Raw genomic sequence first — 19,564 nt, forward strand, 5'->3', positions numbered from 1 at the left:
ATTATTAACGGGGAAGCAAACATATATCCACCGCTAGACCCACCAAGAAAAATAAATCGTCTCGGTAATCTAGAACATCAAAACAATTCAGCTCAATTGGAGGGGAGAGGGGAGAGAGGGGGGGTTTATGAGGTTTTGCAGTCTCCTGACCGTCTAAAACCTCCAAAAAAAGGGTATCAATTGACAAAGGTATCAAAAACCCGGTCAAAATCCAAACACTTCAATTTTCCGAAAAAAAAAACACTTCGGAACCTTCGCTACAAGTGTCTCAAAAAGAACAACAAAAAAACATGAGAAAGCGGTGATATACTGCGCAGTTTGTTGTGGTTTTTTTAGTAATGAAGGCTCATGTGCGAAATAGTTTGAGTATGGAAAGCTTCTAATTTGTCAAGCCTTTGCTGAAAGCGAAGTTCGGCATCAAGTTAAGATTTTGCCACGGGGAGTTCAAAAAACTTAGGAAAAGGCATCCTTGAGCAAATTTCTACAATGAAGAGATAGCCAATTGAGGTTCCCTCGTGTTCTTACTCTGGTGCACCTTGGTACAAACAGAAAAAAGAGTCAAAACGTCCATTTTGGGAGAAGGGGAGAAGGAGACGGGCGGTGGGCGGGGGGCGGAAATTATAATATAAGTTTTGCACGTATAGGGAGAGACTTGCGGTTCCGCTTTCTTCCCTCCCCGTCGTCTCTCTTTGCCTCTCTTCGTGCTCTTCGCAGTCAAGCTTGACCAATGATAATACGAACGACACTGGAGAAAAAAAAACAGAGACCAAGAAAATTTATTTTGTTAACAGCTTGGTCAAAACATTTTTTTTGCTAGAGGTTGCAGAAGCGGCCGCAGTAGTGAGAAGTTGACGTTGGCATTGACAGTAACAAAACTCTGTTGGCGAGTAAATTATCACGCGGGTGGGCACTCTTTTTTGGTTTTTGAACCGGGGATGTGACAAAGGAAAACCCATGGAGGGCTTACAAGTCGTGAGATATACGTCATGTATCCGATTAATTTCGAAGTGCGAGTTAGTGACAACTCGCTTGTGGTTTGTATTCAGTTTCGGGGTTTTCGCAGCAATTGATCAAATAGATAAATCCCAGGTGAAGCAAGAATTTTTTTTTTGTTTTGTTTTAACCGCCATCGATTGTAATTATTCTTTTACCATACCATGCATGAGTCTAAAAGTTGTGCTTACAAGAAATTCCACCGCAAATGGAAAAGAATAATCTGCTATTTTCGTGCTAATAGGTGGCATAGACATGCATGAACTGGAATCGGAGATTCACTTTGGAACAAAAGAGATTTAGTAAAAGAAAACAAAAAAAAGGGAGAGAAATGGTCAACTGTTTCGAGATGAAGAAGCGCGGCATTCGTGGATTGCATTGCCCCGTTGGATCGGGCAAGAAGTAAAAAAGAAAGGAAAAACGTGAGAGGGATAGTCTTGTTTGAATGGTCACGAGACACCACCATCACGTTCGGGTTTCTGCAGAGCGCAAGGGTGGAAAGGGTTAATATTGCTCGCAACCACCACAAAAGAAGGAGCACTGCAGTCTGCGCTTCGCTAATACTTGTCTCACATCTTCGCCTAGATTCCGTTGAACCTTTGTGTCGTGGCAGGCATCGGAGCCACTATTGTACAAGAAGACCTTCCGCGATCCTGGTTGGCGGGTTATCCCTTAAAGAGCAAGCACCGTCCAACTCACTCACTTAGTAGCCCACGGTCATGCAATCCAAACTAGAGTAGAACAAAGGCAAAGTTGAGGTTTTTCCGTTTTTCGTCGATTCCATACAGGTTTTCTCTATAGTATAGACACTAACTCCACCAATCAGAACAACCAACTCAAAAGGAAACCCGCGGTAACCAACCCAAAGCTAGCAGTTTGCAAAACGGCGATATTTGTAGCTGACGAAGAGCCACTAGCCGTAGTAGCGGAGGTTGTAGCAGAAGAAGCAGCAGCAGTGCCAGTTTCAGTAGCAACATCAACAGTGCCAGTGCTAGCCGAGCTCCCAGGACCAATAACCCACGACATGGGTGTCATGCCCGAAATAGTAGTAACTTCTCTCGCGTTGCCAGCAGCAGTACTCAACATGGTCGAGATCGAAGCAGGCATCATCCAAGTGTTGGCGCCCACCGTTGAACACAACGAGGTGGCCAAAAACGTAGCACTAGCTACATCGTCCCCGGAACAGCTCAAGGCTATGCATTGGCCCACTAAGCCGGCCCACTGGGGCATGACGCAGAAACAACCGGTGTCCCAGTATGGACAAGGAGTGTTGTTGACGGGGAACTTGACGCATTCTTTGGCACATTGCGGCAACAAGTCGATGATGGGGTCGGCGAAGCCGTTGATGGAGGCCGTTTTGGGCACTTGAGGGTAGGTGGCCCAGTCCTCGGCACGGGCAAATAAGAAGCAGAACGCGGTGATGAATAACGAAGTTGCGAGCATCTTGGATTGGGGCTGGGGGGAGGGAAATGACTTTTGCAAAAAGATTAAAAATCCCCAATCGCCCTTGTCTCTCCTTCTCTTTCTCTCTATATATATATTATACAAGAAATATAGCTTTTCGAAGGAGGTGGACTCAAGTCTTTTTTCAAAATTAGTGGAGTGTTTTTGGACCCAAGCGATTATAGTGTGTCATACCCCAACTAGTGTCATAGTATAAAAATCAAAAGACACAGAAAACCTTGTCAAGATTTAGCTAAGGAAACAGGATTTACTACAAAATGGACGCACTTGATTTCAAAACTGAAAAACAAATTATATCTCCAAAATTATTCAACTGGATAAGATCGAAAAAACTCCCCCCCTCCTTCCAGTAGTTATTGCAAAATCCGAGCCGTGATGGGATTCACCGTTCGGAGTCGTGGACGGTGAATTGATCAAATAGATAAAAAAAAGAAAATTAAGACGCACTGCATATTTTAACGTTTTGTCCCACTTGAAAATACGGTCGTCTTTTTTTTTTTCTTCCACAACCCCCTAAAAAAAAATAACATTCTTTTTGCAATACACCGGATGTATCTTGGCGACGATATTCCCACCAATCAATGGCACACCAGTCAAACCAAAAGAAAAAAGAATGCCAACCAAATTCAACAGTGGGAAGCTTTTTTTTTTTGCCGTATCCCCAAGAGCTTGGGAGATAGTACAGCGTTAATCCAATATTATCTTTCATCTGAACCTACACGCAATGGCAAATTATCTCAAACACCTGTCTATGTGTCTTGCCTGCTTTCTCCGAGCAATAAGAGAGAGGGGGGGCTGATTTTAAAGCTCGTCCAGTGTTCAGTGAGACTGGCGGATGGATACGCTTCGCATGAAGAAAGACCCACAAACAGTCGCGAGTTATCTCTGTGCTTATTTATTCACAACATAATAAACATAGTCTAGGGTTGTTCTTGTTCCCAAGTTTCCAATCCTCCCTGCCTTATCTCTCCTCCCCCTTCTCCCCCTTCGCCTCCACCTCGCTTTCACGTCTAGCTTTCCTGATGAGTTTTTAAATTTTTCTTCTTTTTTTTTAACAAGGAAAGGCTTTACATAAAGAGAAGCTTGATTGTCATCCCAATTTTTTTTTGTAAAGGCCTCGTGGTCCATCAAGGTGTGCGTTTCGTTATCTTTGCAACGAGGGTTACTTTTCAGAATTCCAACGCTGGCATAGCAGTCCGTTCTTTTTTGTTTGGTTTTTCTCAAACTAAATCGAGTGGTATTTTTATTGTTCCCAACTGATTGCCAACTGAGTCCATCAATCCAATCTAGATTTTTTCATGTACTTGAGGAAACACATCATTTGTCCAATCAACTCAACTCCAACGGCAAGTCCTTGAAATATAAAAGCTTTCAGAACCCAACCAGCGAAATCGAAATTGCCAGATAATTTCCCTCACATATTAATATATATAGAGAGATATTTTCCCCCCCAAGCAGCAAGATCTTTATCTATTCCATCTAGCGTCATCCCACATATAATTTGCAACCATGGCGATTCCATTCGACCAGCAGTTCTTCGCCGAGAAGGACCGCAACAACAAATACGAATGGCTAGTATTCATTCTAACCCTAGTGATGCTCGCGCTCCACGGCATCCTATTCCACCACATCCCCAAATACTTGCGCTCGAAACGCGACCCCAGCTCCTTGCTGCATATCAAGTACTTCAAATTCATCAAGAGATGGGACGAAGTGACAAGTTGTTGCAAGTTCACCATTTACAAAGAGTGGCATTTCTACTACCAGCCGAGCCTCATCATCTTTTGCGTCGTCTACGTCGGCATGTGCGTCGGGTTGTGCTTTGCCCAGATCGGGGAGATTGATTACCAGGGGTTCATGTATGCCATCTCAAAGAGAATCGGGCGGATCGCAGTGGGGAACATGCCGATATTGTTATGGTCTGTCGCGCGCAACGATTGGATCACTACGATCTCGGGGTTCCAGTTTGATCGGTTGGAGTTCTTGCACAAGTGGTTGAGCAGATTGATGTGGGTCATGGTGCTGGTGCACTTGTCGTTGGGGTCGTACTACTGGCTCGCGATGAACTTTCGAATCATGATCATGATCCCGCCGCAGATCTTTGGGTTCATGGCGTATGGCGCGTTGTTCATCTTGACGTGGTCGAGCACCAAGTTTATCAGGACGTGGGCTTATGATTTCTGGTTGATACAGCACCGGGTGTTTGCATTCATCATGCTCTTCATGTCCTTCATCCATAACCCCGGTGCCCGCGCTGCGGTCTTGGTCGGTGTCATTGGGCTTGCTTTCGATCGCGTCGTTTCCAAGATCTTGGCTTGGATACACAAGAAATACTCGCCAACACAAGGCAGATGCAACTTTGAGATCCTCGATGAAGGCACCGTGCTCATGACCATCCCCGTCAAGACCAGCGAGTACGAAGCTAAGAAATGGTTCAACAAGTACTTGTGTTACAAAAACTGGAAAGCAGGGCAACACATCTACATCAATGTCCCCAAGATCAAGTGGCTCCAGTACCACCCCTTCACCATTGCCTCGCTTAGTTCCTCGAACGAGATGAAAATCTTGATCCGGGTCCAAAAGGGCTTCACCAAAAACCTCATGAGGTACTTGCAAGAAATCGACCACAGCGAGCACGAGGACGAAGTAGTCAACATCGAAGCCATGTTCAGTGGCCCTTATGGCGCGGTCCACCAGCCCTTCATCTCGTTTGACTCGTGCGTCTTCTTGGGCGCAGGTTCAGGGGCCGCCTTTACCTTCCCCGCGTGTTTGGACTTGTTGCGGCAGATTGAACAGCGAGATGCGGCCCAGGACTACATGTTCCGACCACTCAGTCCCAAGATCAGATTCGTGTGGACCATCAAGCACCGCAGGAACATAGTCTGGTTCAAGTACATCTTGGATGAGATGATCCCTTACGCGCTGCAAGGTAAAGTAATCATCGACATCTACATCACCCAGGAATACCAAATCCAAACTGATGGTGAATTATTTGACCACGCGTCAACCAAGCTGAAGCTTCTCCAGGACTCAGAGTACAATCTCCAGATAGTCGAAAAATCGCCATCGAGCCTGGACTCGAGCACGTCAAATCTGCTCCCGCCGCTGAACCTCACCAAGAACACCTCCTCGGCCAACATCACCGAGCCCAGCCGCAGCCCCAGGAGAAACCCCGATTTACTGAACGAGAAGTACAATGTGTTTAGTGGTCGCCCCGACATTGCTCAAATTTTACAAGGGCACGCGTCTGAGCTCATTAACCACGACGTAACCTCTAGCCACAGATCGCTTGCTGTTGCATCTTGTGGACCGCCCAAGTTTGCCAATATGGTCAAGGAGCAATGCCAGGTTGCGAGAAGGATGAAGAACTCGCCCGATGTCTATTGCTATACTGAGTCGTTCTAAGTTTATATATATATAAAAGAATAAAATTCGCTCTGCTTATTTATTGTTGTTAGCAAACTACATACCTTTGTAGAAGACATGTAAATCTATACAATTCTCGTGATTGCGTCTACAGGTGCAATTTTTTTCTCTTGATAGTTTTGCTCGGTTGGTTTGTTGATCCTGTTGACGGCTTTTTATACGGGCTGGTTCAGCACTAACTACACACATTTGAGTCCCATAAAATCTAATCATTAAAGATCACTAGACATACATTAAAACTATTAAATTCAATTTATTTCATTTTCGAAATGAAGCAAAAGTTGTACTAAAGAATTTTCTCTTCTTTCTTCTTTTTTTTCTGAAATTTCCATCAGAGAAGGGAAAGATTTGATCTATTTCTTTGAAGTTGATTCGTCGGTATTGCTATTTTCGTTTTCAATACCTTCGATTTCTTCTGGAATAGGCTGCTCTTCAGCGGTGTTTGTTGTAGAAGCCTTTAATTTTTCCTTCATCGCTTCAGAAGATCTGATAGGCTCCAACACATAGGGGGAAACTTCTTCGTCGTCTTGGTAGTAGGCAAACTCACCAATCTGGGCCAAGTCGGTTCCCAACATTTCCTCGTCTTCGTGTAATCTGAGTCTCAAGAAGGGGATTCTGTCCATGGCCAACAAGATGATCGAGGTGACGCCGAAGGACCACGCAGCAACGGCAACTGAGCCTGCGAGTTGGTAAGCTAATTGGATGTAGTGTTGGTTGATCCAGCCGCCCTCGATTTCGGTACCGTCAATCATGGCGACGTAGTCAGCAGCAAACAAACCGGTTAACAAGTTACCTACCAAACCACCAATACCGTGCAAGGCCCAGACATCCATACCGTCGTCGATTCCCAAGTACATCTTCAAGTCGACGGCAAAGTTGCACACGATACCGGGGATGATTCCGAAAATCATGGCAAAGTAAACGGGCACGTAACCGGCGGCAGGGGTGATACCAATCAAACCGGCGATGATACCGGTACACAATCCAACGGTGGACCATTTACCGCCGGTTCTCCAGTAGTCGACAAGCATCCAGGTTAATCCACCGAAGGCGGCAGCAATGTTGGTGTTGACACAGGCGTACCAGGATCTAATGTCGGCGTTACCAGTGGAGCCACCGTTGAAACCAAACCAGCCAAACCAAAGGAACGCGGTACCCAAGACGATCGAGGAGACCGAGTGGGGCTTATATTTGGGGACCTTGCCCGCGGTCAATGGATCGTGTCTCTTACCCAACCAAAGCGAGTAGGCCAAAGCTGAAAAGCCCGAGTTTTCGTGAACGGGACCACCACCGGCGAAATCCAAGGCGCCCAAGTGGATCAACCATCCGTCGCCACCCCAGGTCCAGTAGGCAATTGGCGCATAAACCACTGTCAACCAAATGAACAAAAACACCATCATGGGACCCAATCTAGCTCTTTCGCACCCGGCACCAACCACCAAAATACCCGTGACTGCGGCAAACATACCTTGGTAGAAGCAAAAGAGGATATCGGGCAAGGATGACACCACCGAGGGGGCACCAAGGACATCTTTCAAGCAAAAGTTCTGCAAGGTGCCCAAGAAGCGCGAGCCGTTATGAGCGAAAATCAAGGAATAGCCCCAGAAATACCACTGGAAAGCGGTAACGCAACCGGCCATCATCGAGGCCCACAACAAGGAAAGGGCGTGTTTTTTTCTTGAGATACCCGAGTACAACAAACCGACCCCGGGGATCATGAGCGACACGATCACGGCGGAGATGCCGATCCACACCATGTCGCCCTGGTTGAACTGCTTGCTCAAGTCGACCTGGAAAACGTCTCCTCCAGTTCCCGTTCCAGTATACCCTGGATCTGACGTAGGCTCAGACATGATGTATAGTTTCTAAAAAAATCTCGGGTCGAGGTCTCGGCTGGAAAACAAAGAAAAACAATAGGGGGGTTGGAAATGGCAATGGAAATAAAAAACTAGTGAATCGATCCGATTGATCCCTGTTGCAAAAGACAAAAATGAAAAATGAAACTAATGTCAATTGAGAAGAGAGGAGGGCTGGTAACGGAGACGCAGACGGAGGGAGGGGGGAGAAACGCCTCGATATTTATACTGGATAGCAGCTGTTTGGGCTGCTGCTTTTGGCGGGGATGTAGAGTACGTTGTTTGAAGATTTACTGTTTGGCCACAAAACACAATTTAATCAACTGCAGTAGCCTTTGCAAAGTAAGCAACCTTTCTTATCGTCAAAGGTAAAACCACCACCACAACTACCACTACTATTACTAATGTTGTTGGCAAAATTATATCAAGACAAACGCCAGATGCAGATAAACGAGCAACCACAGACAATTACGGAACAAGCACTGCAAAAACAATAGCCGATTTTGAACCCTCTACATTACACGAAAGTGAGCCCTAGGGTGTGTGTTAAAGAGACAGACCTATAGTATGCGCATCTCCACTTCTTCTACATCAACCACTCCCTCCCACCCCCCTAGCTAAGAAAAAATAAAAAAAATGGCCTATCTCTGGCAATCGCTGGTGGTGGAGGCAGTGGTAGAGGCTGTTGCAGTGGAGGTTTGACCAGTTGGAAGCAATCACAAGCCAATAGGAAACTGCGATGTGCCCTCTGATAATTTTTCACCAGCTTCTCTTGGGTTTTCTCAGCGTCCAATGCGATAATACCCTCTGGTTTGCGAGAGCAGTACAAGAACGTGGTTTTCTTGTAGGTGAGCCTGTCAAACGGGCATTATAATACCGGTAGCCCCCCCTCCTTCCTCCGTACCATGGCCTTGGTGGGTATTTTGAAGGAAAAAAGCACTGGTGGATGCTGTTGTTGATAGTGTCGTTGGTGGTGATGGTGGTTTGGTGGTTGTCTCTTCGCGACAAAATTGCAGAAATTTTTTAATTTTTTTTTTTTGTTTTTTCTTAGCTTTTCGAGAGATAAGAGATATGGCGCTACCACATGCCACCCTCGCCTATCTCTGGGTTGCATTGTCCAATCAGAATGCAGCATTGCAGCCAGACTGGGCTTTTGTGCCACACATCTTTAATTTTAGAGATAGAGAGACGAGGAGATAAGCAGACGGCGTGTGCCCGCTTTCACCCTTCTTCCCCTCCACCAACCCCCACGGCCGACTTTCGCACCCGGGATGCTCCTTGCCGCAATGTCGCGTTTACATTTTCTTGCTGCAGCACGTGATTCGCCGTTGAGCTCAAACTCCGGCACGTGCACCTCCACGGGCGAGGATGGGCCCCGGTTCCGGGGCTGCTGGTTTTGGCATCGCTGTGTGTGGAGGATTTTTCTTCCATCAATCAAGTTGCTCATACTGTCTTGATAGGTTGGTGTTTTTTTCTTTCACTCTAATCCCAAGCCCCCAAATCTGACCGGTAACCGTCTATCAGGTTTAACTGATAATCAATTCATACCAAACCAAACCAAACCAAAACCAAACGTTCTTTCGGTGTGTCAATTACGCCGCTTTGTGAGGAGCAACACCGGTCCGGAAGTGGCTGGAAAGTCGACTAGAAGAACGCAAAAGGTTCAACCGGGGATGGGTGAACCCTTCTTCTCCTTCTTTTTTTTTTTTGTTTTTTTTTTATTGTCCCGGTGGAGCCGACTTTGAACTTTTCAAGCCCCCTTTCCCGGGCGGTAACAAGAACATTGAGACTTCTTTCACCTTTCTTTGTATCCATATGAATGTGGTTCTACGATGCTAGAGACTAGAGACAAGAAACCAAAGAGCGTCGTATCTTGGTCCCCATTTCGTCGTTACGGGGTCGGGTGTTTGTCCTCTGCTCGTGATGCTGTCCGGAAACGGCGATGAGACTAGATGGTGACTCCCACCAGAGAATCCCCATTGCCTCTTTAGCTACGTCAGAGCTCTTGCCTCTATCTCCTCTCTATTCAAAAAAAAAAAAAAAGAACCAGCAATGTGGGTCTTTTTCCATTGGCACATTTACAGTGCGCGATACGGGGTTAGACCCTTCCTCGTGTTTTCTCTTCGTCAAAGATCAGGACCATGTCTGCACCTCTTCCAGTTCCATAGCTTAGGGGGAGGGAGGTGGTTCAACTTGACTCCACTCGACTCGCTCTCCAGAGATTTTTCATTGGTATCTCCGAAAAGCTCCCTGGGTTCAAGAGTAAAGGCCTACGCTTCTCGCGCTGAGTTTGGTTTGCTTTTTCCAAGATTCAAATTGTTGAGACTAGACATCCATATTATCTACTGTATAATAATTGATGGCCTCTGCTAGCCCATTCGTCTATTCGTCTGTTCGCCTGTTCGCGATATCTCCCTCCTGATCCGCGATACTTTAGCCGGTAATTATATCTCTGCAACAAGAGCCCGAGACACCCTCGTTCGTTGCAATAAAAATTAAGAAAAAAACAACATCTTCCCGATCTTCTTAGCTTCATGTTGGTTTGCATCGTTTGTGAGATGAGCTGAGATGAACCCAAAAACCCCGACTCGTCTACTCCCACGGCGCTTTGCAACTAGCCATCAATTTTCTGTTCTTTTTCTTTCAATTCCCTCTTCCTCCTCTCGAGAACACTTTACTCTATAATGAAGTTTCATGCATGGCGACAGTAGCAGCAGTACCAACAAGAGCGAAGCTATGCCCAATTGGCGACCCTGCTGAATAGAAAACTTTAACAGAGAGATTTTTCAACTGCAGTTGATTCCTTGACTTTCAATCCCCTCAAAAACAAACCCAAAAGATACCCCAAAAAATGAGGAATTTGGTCTGTGAGAAGTGGGTTCCTACCAGTAACCATCTTACAGGCCTTACCCAAGCCGATGTTTCCTAAACACACTCCTAAAGGACTACAGCTTACTCCAAAGCAAACTGAGTGGGCTGGTTTTTAAACCCGATTCACCAAGGGACCGCTTCCTCCCACCTCCGAATGCGAAGCGAGAAAATTAAAAACCGAAATTCCATTCGCTTCAAGCCAACAATGCCCTCTGTCCCACCCCACGAGTTCCTCCTCCTCCTTCCCCCCCTCTCCTCTTCCGCCATATCATAGCATTCCCACCCCTCCACGCCATAATCAATCTAATCGTGCAGCTCAAGTATAGGTCAAGTAAAAGGAAACCCGCCGACGGCATCTCACTAGTTGATTTTGTCTTTTCGTAGCTCAACTATACCGCAAAGCTTGATTGCAGAAATGGAGGACTCCTATAATTTTGCAACAACAATTTTAACGTCCAAGTCGCCCGAGCAGGCCGCTTCGATAATACCCAACGTTATAGCAGGGTCAACCGGTATCAACAAGGACTTGATTGCTTGGTTCAACCACTATAGCTCGGCATTGGCCAGCCACAACCAAAGTTTGAGGCAATTAGTCGAAGACGCCAACAAAATTGCTCAGCGCAGCAACGTCGGCTTCAACAATTTTCCCCGCAACTGGAACTGCTTGACCAAGTCCGTCGAGTTGGAGTTGAGCGACAATGAAAAGATCCAAAGGAACTTGAAGCAGGAGATTATCAACCCCTTGCGTGACTTGATTGAAAAAGACGTGAGGGTGCCCGAGTTGGTTGTCAATGGACAAGAGCTCGAAGAGCTTAGTAGCCATTTGACCAAGGACGGCGAGTACCAATGGAATTATAAAGCCCCGCAATCGTTCCAGAATTTGGAGGACTTCAAAAAGATTGAGATCCAGTTGATGTTCAACGTGGTGTTGAATTTTTTCCAAATGTACAATGCCAAATTGACCAAGGAGTTGAAAAATAACGAAAACTCCACCAATTACTTGTTGGGCAGCTTCAAATTGGATAGCGAGATGCAAAACCAGTTGAACTACTTGCAGACTACCCAGTTCACCTCGACTCGCAAAAGTGCGACAGCAACAGCATCAAATACAAAATCAGCGCAAACGTTTGGTGCCGCTCAAGGTGCACACGAAGGTCCAGCTCTGCCAAAACAGTCAAGGAAAGGCTCGTTTGGCAAATTGGACAAGCACCCAACGGGCGACTCGCCAAAGAAATCTTCCAAATTGAAATCCAAAGTAGGATCCATTTTTGGAAGGAAAAAGAAGAAGGACAAGTTTGTTGGTAATGAAGCTGTGTTGCCCGAAGACGCATCAGAAACGACTGAATTATCTGCTACAAGAACTCAATCGACTTCGATGTTGTCGAGAAATACAACGAGAAGGTCGAATATTGAGCAACCAACAGCGCAGAGACAAGAGTCCAGCAACTTTGGTTACCCACAAGATTCTAGTGCCGGTCGCTCGCAGCAGCAAAATGCTTTTGCTTCGCCAATTGAGCAACAGCAAAGACAACAACCACCACCACCACCACCACAACAACAACAACAACAACAACAACAACAACAGCAGCAGCAGCAGCAGCGCTCGTTCCAGCAGCCAGTTTTAGCTGACCCTCGCTCTTCAAGAATCCCACAATCGCAATTTCCTTTACAACCACAACTGCAACCAAATCCTGAAGCTGAACCGGAACCGTTCCCACGCCACGTGCAGCAAAACCAGAACCGCGTCTCATCGTTTGACACATTGTCGTCTTCTGGACAACCCGTCAAGGCCGGAGGAGTGCCGGCAACATCTTCTCAGAACAAGTTCTTACCACCCGAACTCCCCACGGCTCAAGCCGAGTCTCCTAATTTTGTAAGGTACGGCCACGATGAGGACAACGATAGCAGCGATGAATCTGTCCTTGCAGGGCGCAGAGGATCTTTGTTGCAGAGACATGAACTAGACGACGATCATCACAGAGAGTCGGGAATCTATCCAACTCCGCCGATCCTGAACCAACAGCAACCACCTGTGCAGGCCTATCCTCGTACGTTGCAGCCGCAAACTGTCTCCAACAGAGTCGATACTCAAGGATCGAGACAAAGCAGCGATGGCAAATACTCATTCGAGATGGGTGACGACCAGAAGCCCATTTCGGCAACACCGAAGAGCCAGCAAAATGGATTTGATCTTGTCCGTGAAGAGATTCCAGAGCAGTACCAGAAACCGGATACATTTCCGCAAACAAATGGTGCTTCTGCACACCTGGGTCCATTTGGCAACGGAACAAGTCAGGGTGGTGGTGGTAGTGGTGGTTTGGCCGGCGCTGCTGTTGGCGGTTTAGCTGCAGCTGGTGCTGGTGCTGGCGCTAGCTTGGCCGCAGCATCATCTTCATCAACATCAACATCGACAACAACAGCTGAGGCTCCTCCTAAGCCTCCACCTTCGAGAAAAGTTACACATCCAGAACTGAGCACATCTATTAGAGATTCGCAATTTGTCAATGCGCCTCCTGCGTCGGTTGATCGCTCTGCGCGCAATTCCGTGTTTCCGCCGGCGCCAATGGTAGCTAGAAGTTCATTCTCGCATGCCAACTCGCCATTCAAGCAATTGACAAGCCAAGACACGGGCACGTTGCTCAAAAACGAATTTAAGCATTTCAATTTGACTGAAGGAGCTGGCGGGTTGAACTCCTCGGTTGCCGAGATTGTGAATGCCAATTTCAAGGATGGAAATTTACTCAGCGCGCAAGTTATCGGAGAAGTTGCCTTTAACTACAATGGAATCGAGCTGCCAAGCATGCCCGTTATTGTCAACATCCCCTACAGTTACGATAAATTGATTGTCAACCCCTCGTTTGTAGAGGACCTCGGCGGTAACAACTATAAACTCGAGCCCTCGCAATTGGGATCAAAGACAGTGGGCGGGTTGAAATACTCGTGCAAACCGGCTCAAGTTCCATTGACCATCAACCAAGTGTGGAAGTACGAGCCGCACCAATCCAGCTTGCTTTTGAGTGTGCGCTCCAACGTCGATGAAGATCTCGTGTTGGACTGTTTCATGGTATCGGCAGCATTGGGCCCCGAAGTGCAGGCTACTTCAGCCTCTTCCAAACCACAGGGCGCGTTCAACAAGGACAAGAACAGAATTACGTGGAGGTACAACAAGGCCTTGGTGTTGAAGCCTCACGGCGAAGAGAAGTTGATTGCAAGGTTCATGACTAATGGACAAGGCACCGAGCACGAACAGGGAGTTCAAGTGAAGTTTGTCATTGAAAACCCGGCAAGAACCATCAAGTATTGCTCGATTTTCAACACGAGCAATGGTGAAGAAATTCCTACTTATCGGAACTTGGCCAGCGGCCACTACAGCAGCCACTTCCATTGAAGCCAAAAAACAAAACAAAAAAAAAAACCCGCAAATCATCCACCTCCACCTCGACACTTTCGTTCATCATGTGTATTACAAAAAAACCCTTGAAATAATCTTATCGAAATTTTAATTGCTATAGAAGTTTTTCCATACTCTTGCAACTTGCAACTTCACCTTCTCTGCACCACCTCTATTCTACCCCTCCCCCTCGCAACCTTTAGTCATCTTTCAATCTCGTTTCAGTTGTGCTCAAATTATCATAAGCAGACTGCATACCCTTAAGCTGCTTCTTCACCGCCTCAACATCGCGATTCTTCAACTCCAACAAATGCAGCAACCGCACCACCTCCTTCCTCTCCGCCTCCTTCAATTCCCGGCTCTTGACCGCGCCCTCCTTCTTCAGCCGTTCGAAATCGCGCAAGATGGTCTCCTTAAGCACCAACTTCTTCACGATAGTAACCACGGTGCCAATGCAAATCTGCAAATACAAGATGGCGCCACTCAAATACAAATTGCGCTGCGAATAGAATTTGCTCGCTAACTTGTCGTAATTGACAAACTCGCGATACTGCGAATTTTCATCAACGTGACGGAAGCGTTGGAGACGCGCAAGACAGTCCCAGAACTGCAAAGACATGAGACAGATCAGGAATAGCACAAAGACTTTGAAGTTCAGCGACTTTTGGATCTTGGCTGTTATCGAGATGATGTTGGCGCGGATCATGTAGGGGAGCGGGAGCACTAGGAGCAAGAGCACCGTCATTTGGAATAACATCGTGCAGAACACGAGCGACATCTGGAGCGACATGGTTAATGAGTTGGGTCAATTGATCGCTAATATGAGGGAAAAGAATTGAATATCTGATGGCGAATTGGGTGTAGGATGTTTTGATAGAGATTGCGCTCGTTCGTGGTTTTATTTTTATTTCATCCTTTTTTTGGGGGGAGCGGCGAAGGGAAATTTGCTGTCAAGATCGAATATGCGGTGACAGCACTGAACCCTGAATTTCACGATTCCTCATTTCCCAGCAAAACAAGGCTGAGCCAAAAACTACGAGATATTAAGGTCTCTGTCGAAGCTAGCACACAGTGGGGGATACTCTGACTTTTTCCAAGTACTATACTCGGTTTTCTGCCCAACAAGTTCCATTCAAGTTGAGCCTGTCTCGACTTGTCTCATCTGCACGTGATAACAAATCTCAGCTTCTTCGATGGCCTCGTCTACTCTGCGGTATCGTTATCTCGCCAAGAGTCTCAAAAATTTCACAGCACGTTCATGTTCAAGAGGGACCACCGTATTTTTTTTCATCGCGATTGATTGAACAGTTACAGATTAAAATGGTATCTATATAAGCACGCATACAGGTTGCTCTATTAAAGTCCAGTAACCCTTCGGGCGTAATTGTAAGCTATGATACTGAAAAGGGCCATAGCTCCAACTATGCACCAGAACCAGAGCAACCCATCGTAGTCTTGACCCGGCACCAAGCAATTCATACCCCACAAGCCGGTGACAACGTTGATGGGAAGCACAATGGTACCCAAGATGGTGATCTTGCCCAAGACGTCGTTGGTGTCATTGTTAACTTTGGTCATGTCGATGTTGATCTGCGCCAAGTAGTTGGAGTGAAAACGTGCCAAGAGCTTCTCATAGTGGTTCAATGCCTGGATCATGGTGACAATATGGTCTTGGATGTCGCCCAAGTACATGGCGATTTCCAGCTGCGAACTGCCGCTGTCATTGTCGTTGAACCGTTTGCTTAGCCCCTTGATGACATCGGCTTTGGAGCTGAGAAGGCGCAACACCGACATGACTCGCTTTCTGCACTCGCCGATTCGTCTCAACATGTCTCCTTTACGTTTCCACCCGAGGATGCGAGACGATGCCGTGTCAGATGTCGACGAGCTCGACGAGCTGGCTTTCGACTTGGTCATCGTTTGGTTTGTCGCCATGCGGAAAAAGCCATTGTGGCTCGGCTCAACAAACGATTTGGACCGCTGCCTCCACACAAACGCATTGTCGCGGCTAGGATCATGAAGTGCCGTGCGGTGCGTTTGGCGGCGGCGGTTTTTGCTTTGCTTATAGTAGTGACTGGCATTTTCGTCGTCCGAATCGTCCGAGTCCGAGTCCTCGTGCTCGCCTGAATGCATTCTCAAAATGGCATCCTCGATCGAGTTCACTTCCGTTTCAATTGTCTCAATCATCGGCGCAAAGGCGTCAGTGATGTCATCAATCAACGCGTAGCAGATCCAGTCGGAGGAAACGGTGAGGTAATCCTTCAACATTCTTGCCCTTCTTCTGACATTGATTGGATGCGGCGTGGGTGAGAAATGGAAACTGATGACGGCATTTTTGAAAACAATCATGTACATGTTGAGCGGTTGCAATTCACCCTCTCGAACTTTTTTGTTTCTTGACCTCACCGTGGACGTCAAGGGCTTTTCCAAGGAAATGGAGGGCGCTTTCCGCTTCTTCTTGAAAAAGCCAAATATCCAGTTTAATCTGCTTCTCAACCCAGGGTGCTGGCCGTATAAACTGCCGAGGTCGGAAAGATTGTCGTACATCTCCTGCAATTTGTTGTATTTTTTCTCCTGTTCCTTGGCTCTTTGCTTTCTCCGCTCATAAACAACGTCAAACGATGTAAAGCAAATGAAGTAGTAGGACTTGAAAAGTTCGACTTTTTCCCTTGCTTCGCCCAAAAAGATATCCTCGGTGGTTAGTGGGTGGATACCAAAAGTCCGCGAGATCACCTTCATTTCCTCTTCGGTGGGGTCGAGAACGTCAAGCCAAAAGGGATCAAAAGATGGTTCTCCTCCATTGATTGACGGAGGCAAAGGGGTCTCGTTACCCGATCTGGGGACCTTCAGTGTCTGCAACACGGTGGATGCCAAGGAGTCTTGATGCTTATGGTTGTGCTGCTGCTGCTGCTGCTGCTGCTGGTGATGTTGATGGTGATACAGGTGGCCAATGCTAGAATTTGACCCCGAAGGTTTGTAATTTGGTCTAAAGAGCTCGATCAACTTGTCGTAAATGCTCAAGTTGGGATCATCGCTCAAAAGTCCACCAATAGTGGGTGAATAAATGGTCTTTGGCAAGTCTTCTCTGAAATACGTGTACCGGCAAACTTCGCCGTCCTTGTAGCCACTTTTCTTGTGGTTTGATTGAGAGTCCTTGCGTTTCAAAATGGTGGGAATTTGATCCTTTGACTTTTCCCAGGGCTGGGTAGCAGGTGGTCGAATTCTGATTGAGTCAGTCAAGGACGCAAGCGATTCCAACTCGTTTGTTTGCACGTTATCAACAACAAGAGGCGTGGTTTCATCCACCATCTTGCTGTCTTGTGTCTGGCTTTCTTTCATTTGCAGTGGTGGTAGCGGTGGTGCATACCGCCGCTTGGAACTCAAATCTTTTTCATGCACCACGTCTTGGCCAAAATTCACACTATGCTCAGGCTGAGGGTGTTGCTGTTGCTGTTGCTGGTGCTGTTGCTGGTGCTGCAGCAAATGCTTTTCCCTTTCCTTCTCGGCTTCTTCAAGTTCCTCCTTGACAAACTCCTCGAGAATCTCCAAATTGGGCCACTCGTATCTTTTTTCATCTTCGCCTTCGTAGTCATAATAGCAAACGTCATCGAGCGACGTTGAATCGCTAGAATGGTCAGAAGAAGGGTTCGAGCCACCAAACTCAAGTGAGTTGACGGAATAGTTTTCGCCATTGTCAAGATAGCGCTCTTCTTGCTCGTCGTCAATCTCGTCATCTTTGTACGGATGACGATGCCACGACGACGACCTTGCGAGCTGGCTCTGCTCCCTGGCAAATTTTTCCATATCGAGAGCCACGGCTTCTGTAAATGTATTGTCGTCGCCTCCCTGTGTCGAGACCGAATTTCTCAATAAATGCTGCAAGTTTCTGTTCGTCAAGGGCAAGTTGGAAGGTCTAGGAGACTCCACCGAACCTTTTGGAGATTCATTGCTCCTGGCAGGGTTGTTGCTGTTGTTGTCATTATCATTGTTGTTGGCCACCTCACTTAGAGTTGATCTCTTAAAAGCCTTGCCTCCACTGCCACTTCTTCTTTTGCCCAAGTTGACCAGTCGAAAAGGATCAGACTGGTTTCTGTGGTCGACATAAGACCCCGAGTTGATCAACTTATCCAACGAACTTGTACTTTGGCTGGCACTGTGACTCCTCCCATCATTAGGATACCTCTTGGTCCTCACATGGTTATTGAGACTGCTGGACAAATGCAAAGTTGGCTCGCCGCTGCCGTTCGTGGCCATGTGATCCGCCATATCCATGCTCCTCTTTATATTTTCCTAATGATACCTGTGTGCAGACACCCTATTCAAAAAGAAAAAGATGGAACGGACGGTGTCAAATATGCTGCTGCCGCCGTTGCTGCTGCAAGTAGTACCAGTACCAGGTCAGTAGAGACTACTTTATTTATATGCCTGCCTGTCAATAGAAAAAGAAGAGACTAGGGTCCTTCTTCTTCACATGAATGAACGTTTAGCAATTTTCCCGTTAAAGTCCAGTGGTGTTTAATAGCAATCCTTTGCAAATGGCCCGGCTGTAGAGGAAGCAAAAAAAAAAAAAAAAACTTTTCTCTCCCACGCTTCTCCATTGTCCACCGTGCTCCATCACAAGAACCCACTAGCTGCACAGATGGTGTTTCTTTCAAACATTGGACGCAACATGGACGCCAACACATGATATGTGTCCAAGGTTAAACATTGGGGGGGGACGGAGACGTATGCAATCAAGCCCCCCTCCAAGGAAAAATAGAAAAATGAAAAAAAAAATAAAATTAAAAAGGAAAAGCGCATCAGGAACACACCAGTCCCTGACTGAAGTTGGTTGGTTGTTTCTAAGCCCAACCCTCGAGTTCAAGGAACTAAGCCGCTGGTAGTCGCTCTCCACAAGTCTCATCATCTCAGGTGTCAATGTTGCAGCAGCACGCTGGAACGTAAGATTGTCTGCAACATTGTTAGCGAGTCTAGAGGGCTGTCTCACCACTGCTAATCTCGCTTCCTTCCGTGCAATAAAGCGTTATCGCTAATGGATTACTACCCTTGGTACATGAAAAAAATGCAGTTGTAACCAAAGGTCTCTCCAAACTCTGATATCTCGCCCGTGGACCTTGAATAGGAAAAAGGAGAAAAACGGAGGCCTTTTGAACCACACCTGTGTCAGCGTAGAAGCGGGCTTGAGAGCTGCAGCCGCCTCTCGTGGCTTCGCATAGCAATACTTTGTTGAGCTTTGAAACGAGGCTGATGAGCAAGGAAAACCTCCTTTACCTCCGCTCCTCTCGCTTTCCGCGTGCTGTTCATTCTAAATTTAGCCACAATACAGTGCGAAACTCCATTGCCACGGTTGAGTTAAGCGTCGTGTGATGCTTAGCTCTGTCGACTAGGGGATGCTGTCCTATGTGATAGATAACCCTTGCAGAACCCCTCTCCCCCGTTGGCGATAGTAGCAACCAACAAGTTTGCCAAAAAAATCAAAAAAAGGGATCCATTTTTATTCTAATTTTTGGATCGACGATAAGAAAGACGGAATTCGGGGCCCCTCTAGATCTCACACACACAC

General features: G+C 46.8%; 6 protein-coding genes across 6 annotated transcripts; 2 read left to right on the forward strand and 4 right to left on the reverse strand. All coding sequences in view use genetic code 12, as the record gives it.

Annotated features, from left to right (window-relative positions):
* Positions 1 to 1,815: 1,815 nt before the first annotated feature.
* LODBEIA_P49650 (uncharacterized protein) lies at positions 1,816 to 2,436 on the reverse strand (the record flags this gene model as incomplete). The annotated part of the gene is made up of 1 exon (XM_066975244.1): positions 1,816 to 2,436. The coding sequence occupies one exon, from the start codon at positions 2,434 to 2,436 to the stop codon at positions 1,816 to 1,818; it is 621 nt and encodes a 206-aa protein (XP_066831903.1).
* Positions 2,437 to 3,966: 1,530 nt separating this feature from the next.
* On the forward strand, positions 3,967 to 5,862 carry LODBEIA_P49660 (uncharacterized protein; the record flags this gene model as incomplete). Its single annotated transcript, XM_066975245.1, has 1 exon — positions 3,967 to 5,862. One exon carries the CDS (start codon positions 3,967 to 3,969, stop codon positions 5,860 to 5,862), a length of 1,896 nt encoding a protein of 631 aa, XP_066831904.1.
* Positions 5,863 to 6,236: 374 nt separating this feature from the next.
* On the reverse strand, positions 6,237 to 7,736 carry LODBEIA_P49670 (uncharacterized protein; the record flags this gene model as incomplete). Its single annotated transcript, XM_066975246.1, has 1 exon — positions 6,237 to 7,736. The coding sequence occupies one exon, from the start codon at positions 7,734 to 7,736 to the stop codon at positions 6,237 to 6,239; it is 1,500 nt and encodes a 499-aa protein (XP_066831905.1).
* A 3,289-nt stretch (positions 7,737 to 11,025) lies between these two features.
* On the forward strand, positions 11,026 to 13,998 carry LODBEIA_P49680 (uncharacterized protein; the record flags this gene model as incomplete). Its single annotated transcript, XM_066975247.1, has 1 exon — positions 11,026 to 13,998. The coding sequence occupies one exon, from the start codon at positions 11,026 to 11,028 to the stop codon at positions 13,996 to 13,998; it is 2,973 nt and encodes a 990-aa protein (XP_066831906.1).
* Positions 13,999 to 14,200: 202 nt separating this feature from the next.
* On the reverse strand, positions 14,201 to 14,746 carry LODBEIA_P49690 (uncharacterized protein; the record flags this gene model as incomplete). The annotated part of the gene is made up of 1 exon (XM_066975248.1): positions 14,201 to 14,746. The coding sequence occupies one exon, from the start codon at positions 14,744 to 14,746 to the stop codon at positions 14,201 to 14,203; it is 546 nt and encodes a 181-aa protein (XP_066831907.1).
* Positions 14,747 to 15,357: 611 nt separating this feature from the next.
* Positions 15,358 to 18,273, reverse strand: LODBEIA_P49700 (uncharacterized protein; the record flags this gene model as incomplete). The annotated part of the gene is made up of 1 exon (XM_066975250.1): positions 15,358 to 18,273. The coding sequence occupies one exon, from the start codon at positions 18,271 to 18,273 to the stop codon at positions 15,358 to 15,360; it is 2,916 nt and encodes a 971-aa protein (XP_066831908.1).
* Between the last annotated feature and the right edge of the window lie 1,291 nt (positions 18,274 to 19,564).

This window comes from Lodderomyces beijingensis (genome assembly GCF_963989305.1).
Source record: "Lodderomyces beijingensis strain CBS 14171 genome assembly, chromosome: 6".
NCBI classification, from domain to species: domain Eukaryota; kingdom Fungi; phylum Ascomycota; class Pichiomycetes; order Serinales; family Debaryomycetaceae; genus Lodderomyces; species Lodderomyces beijingensis.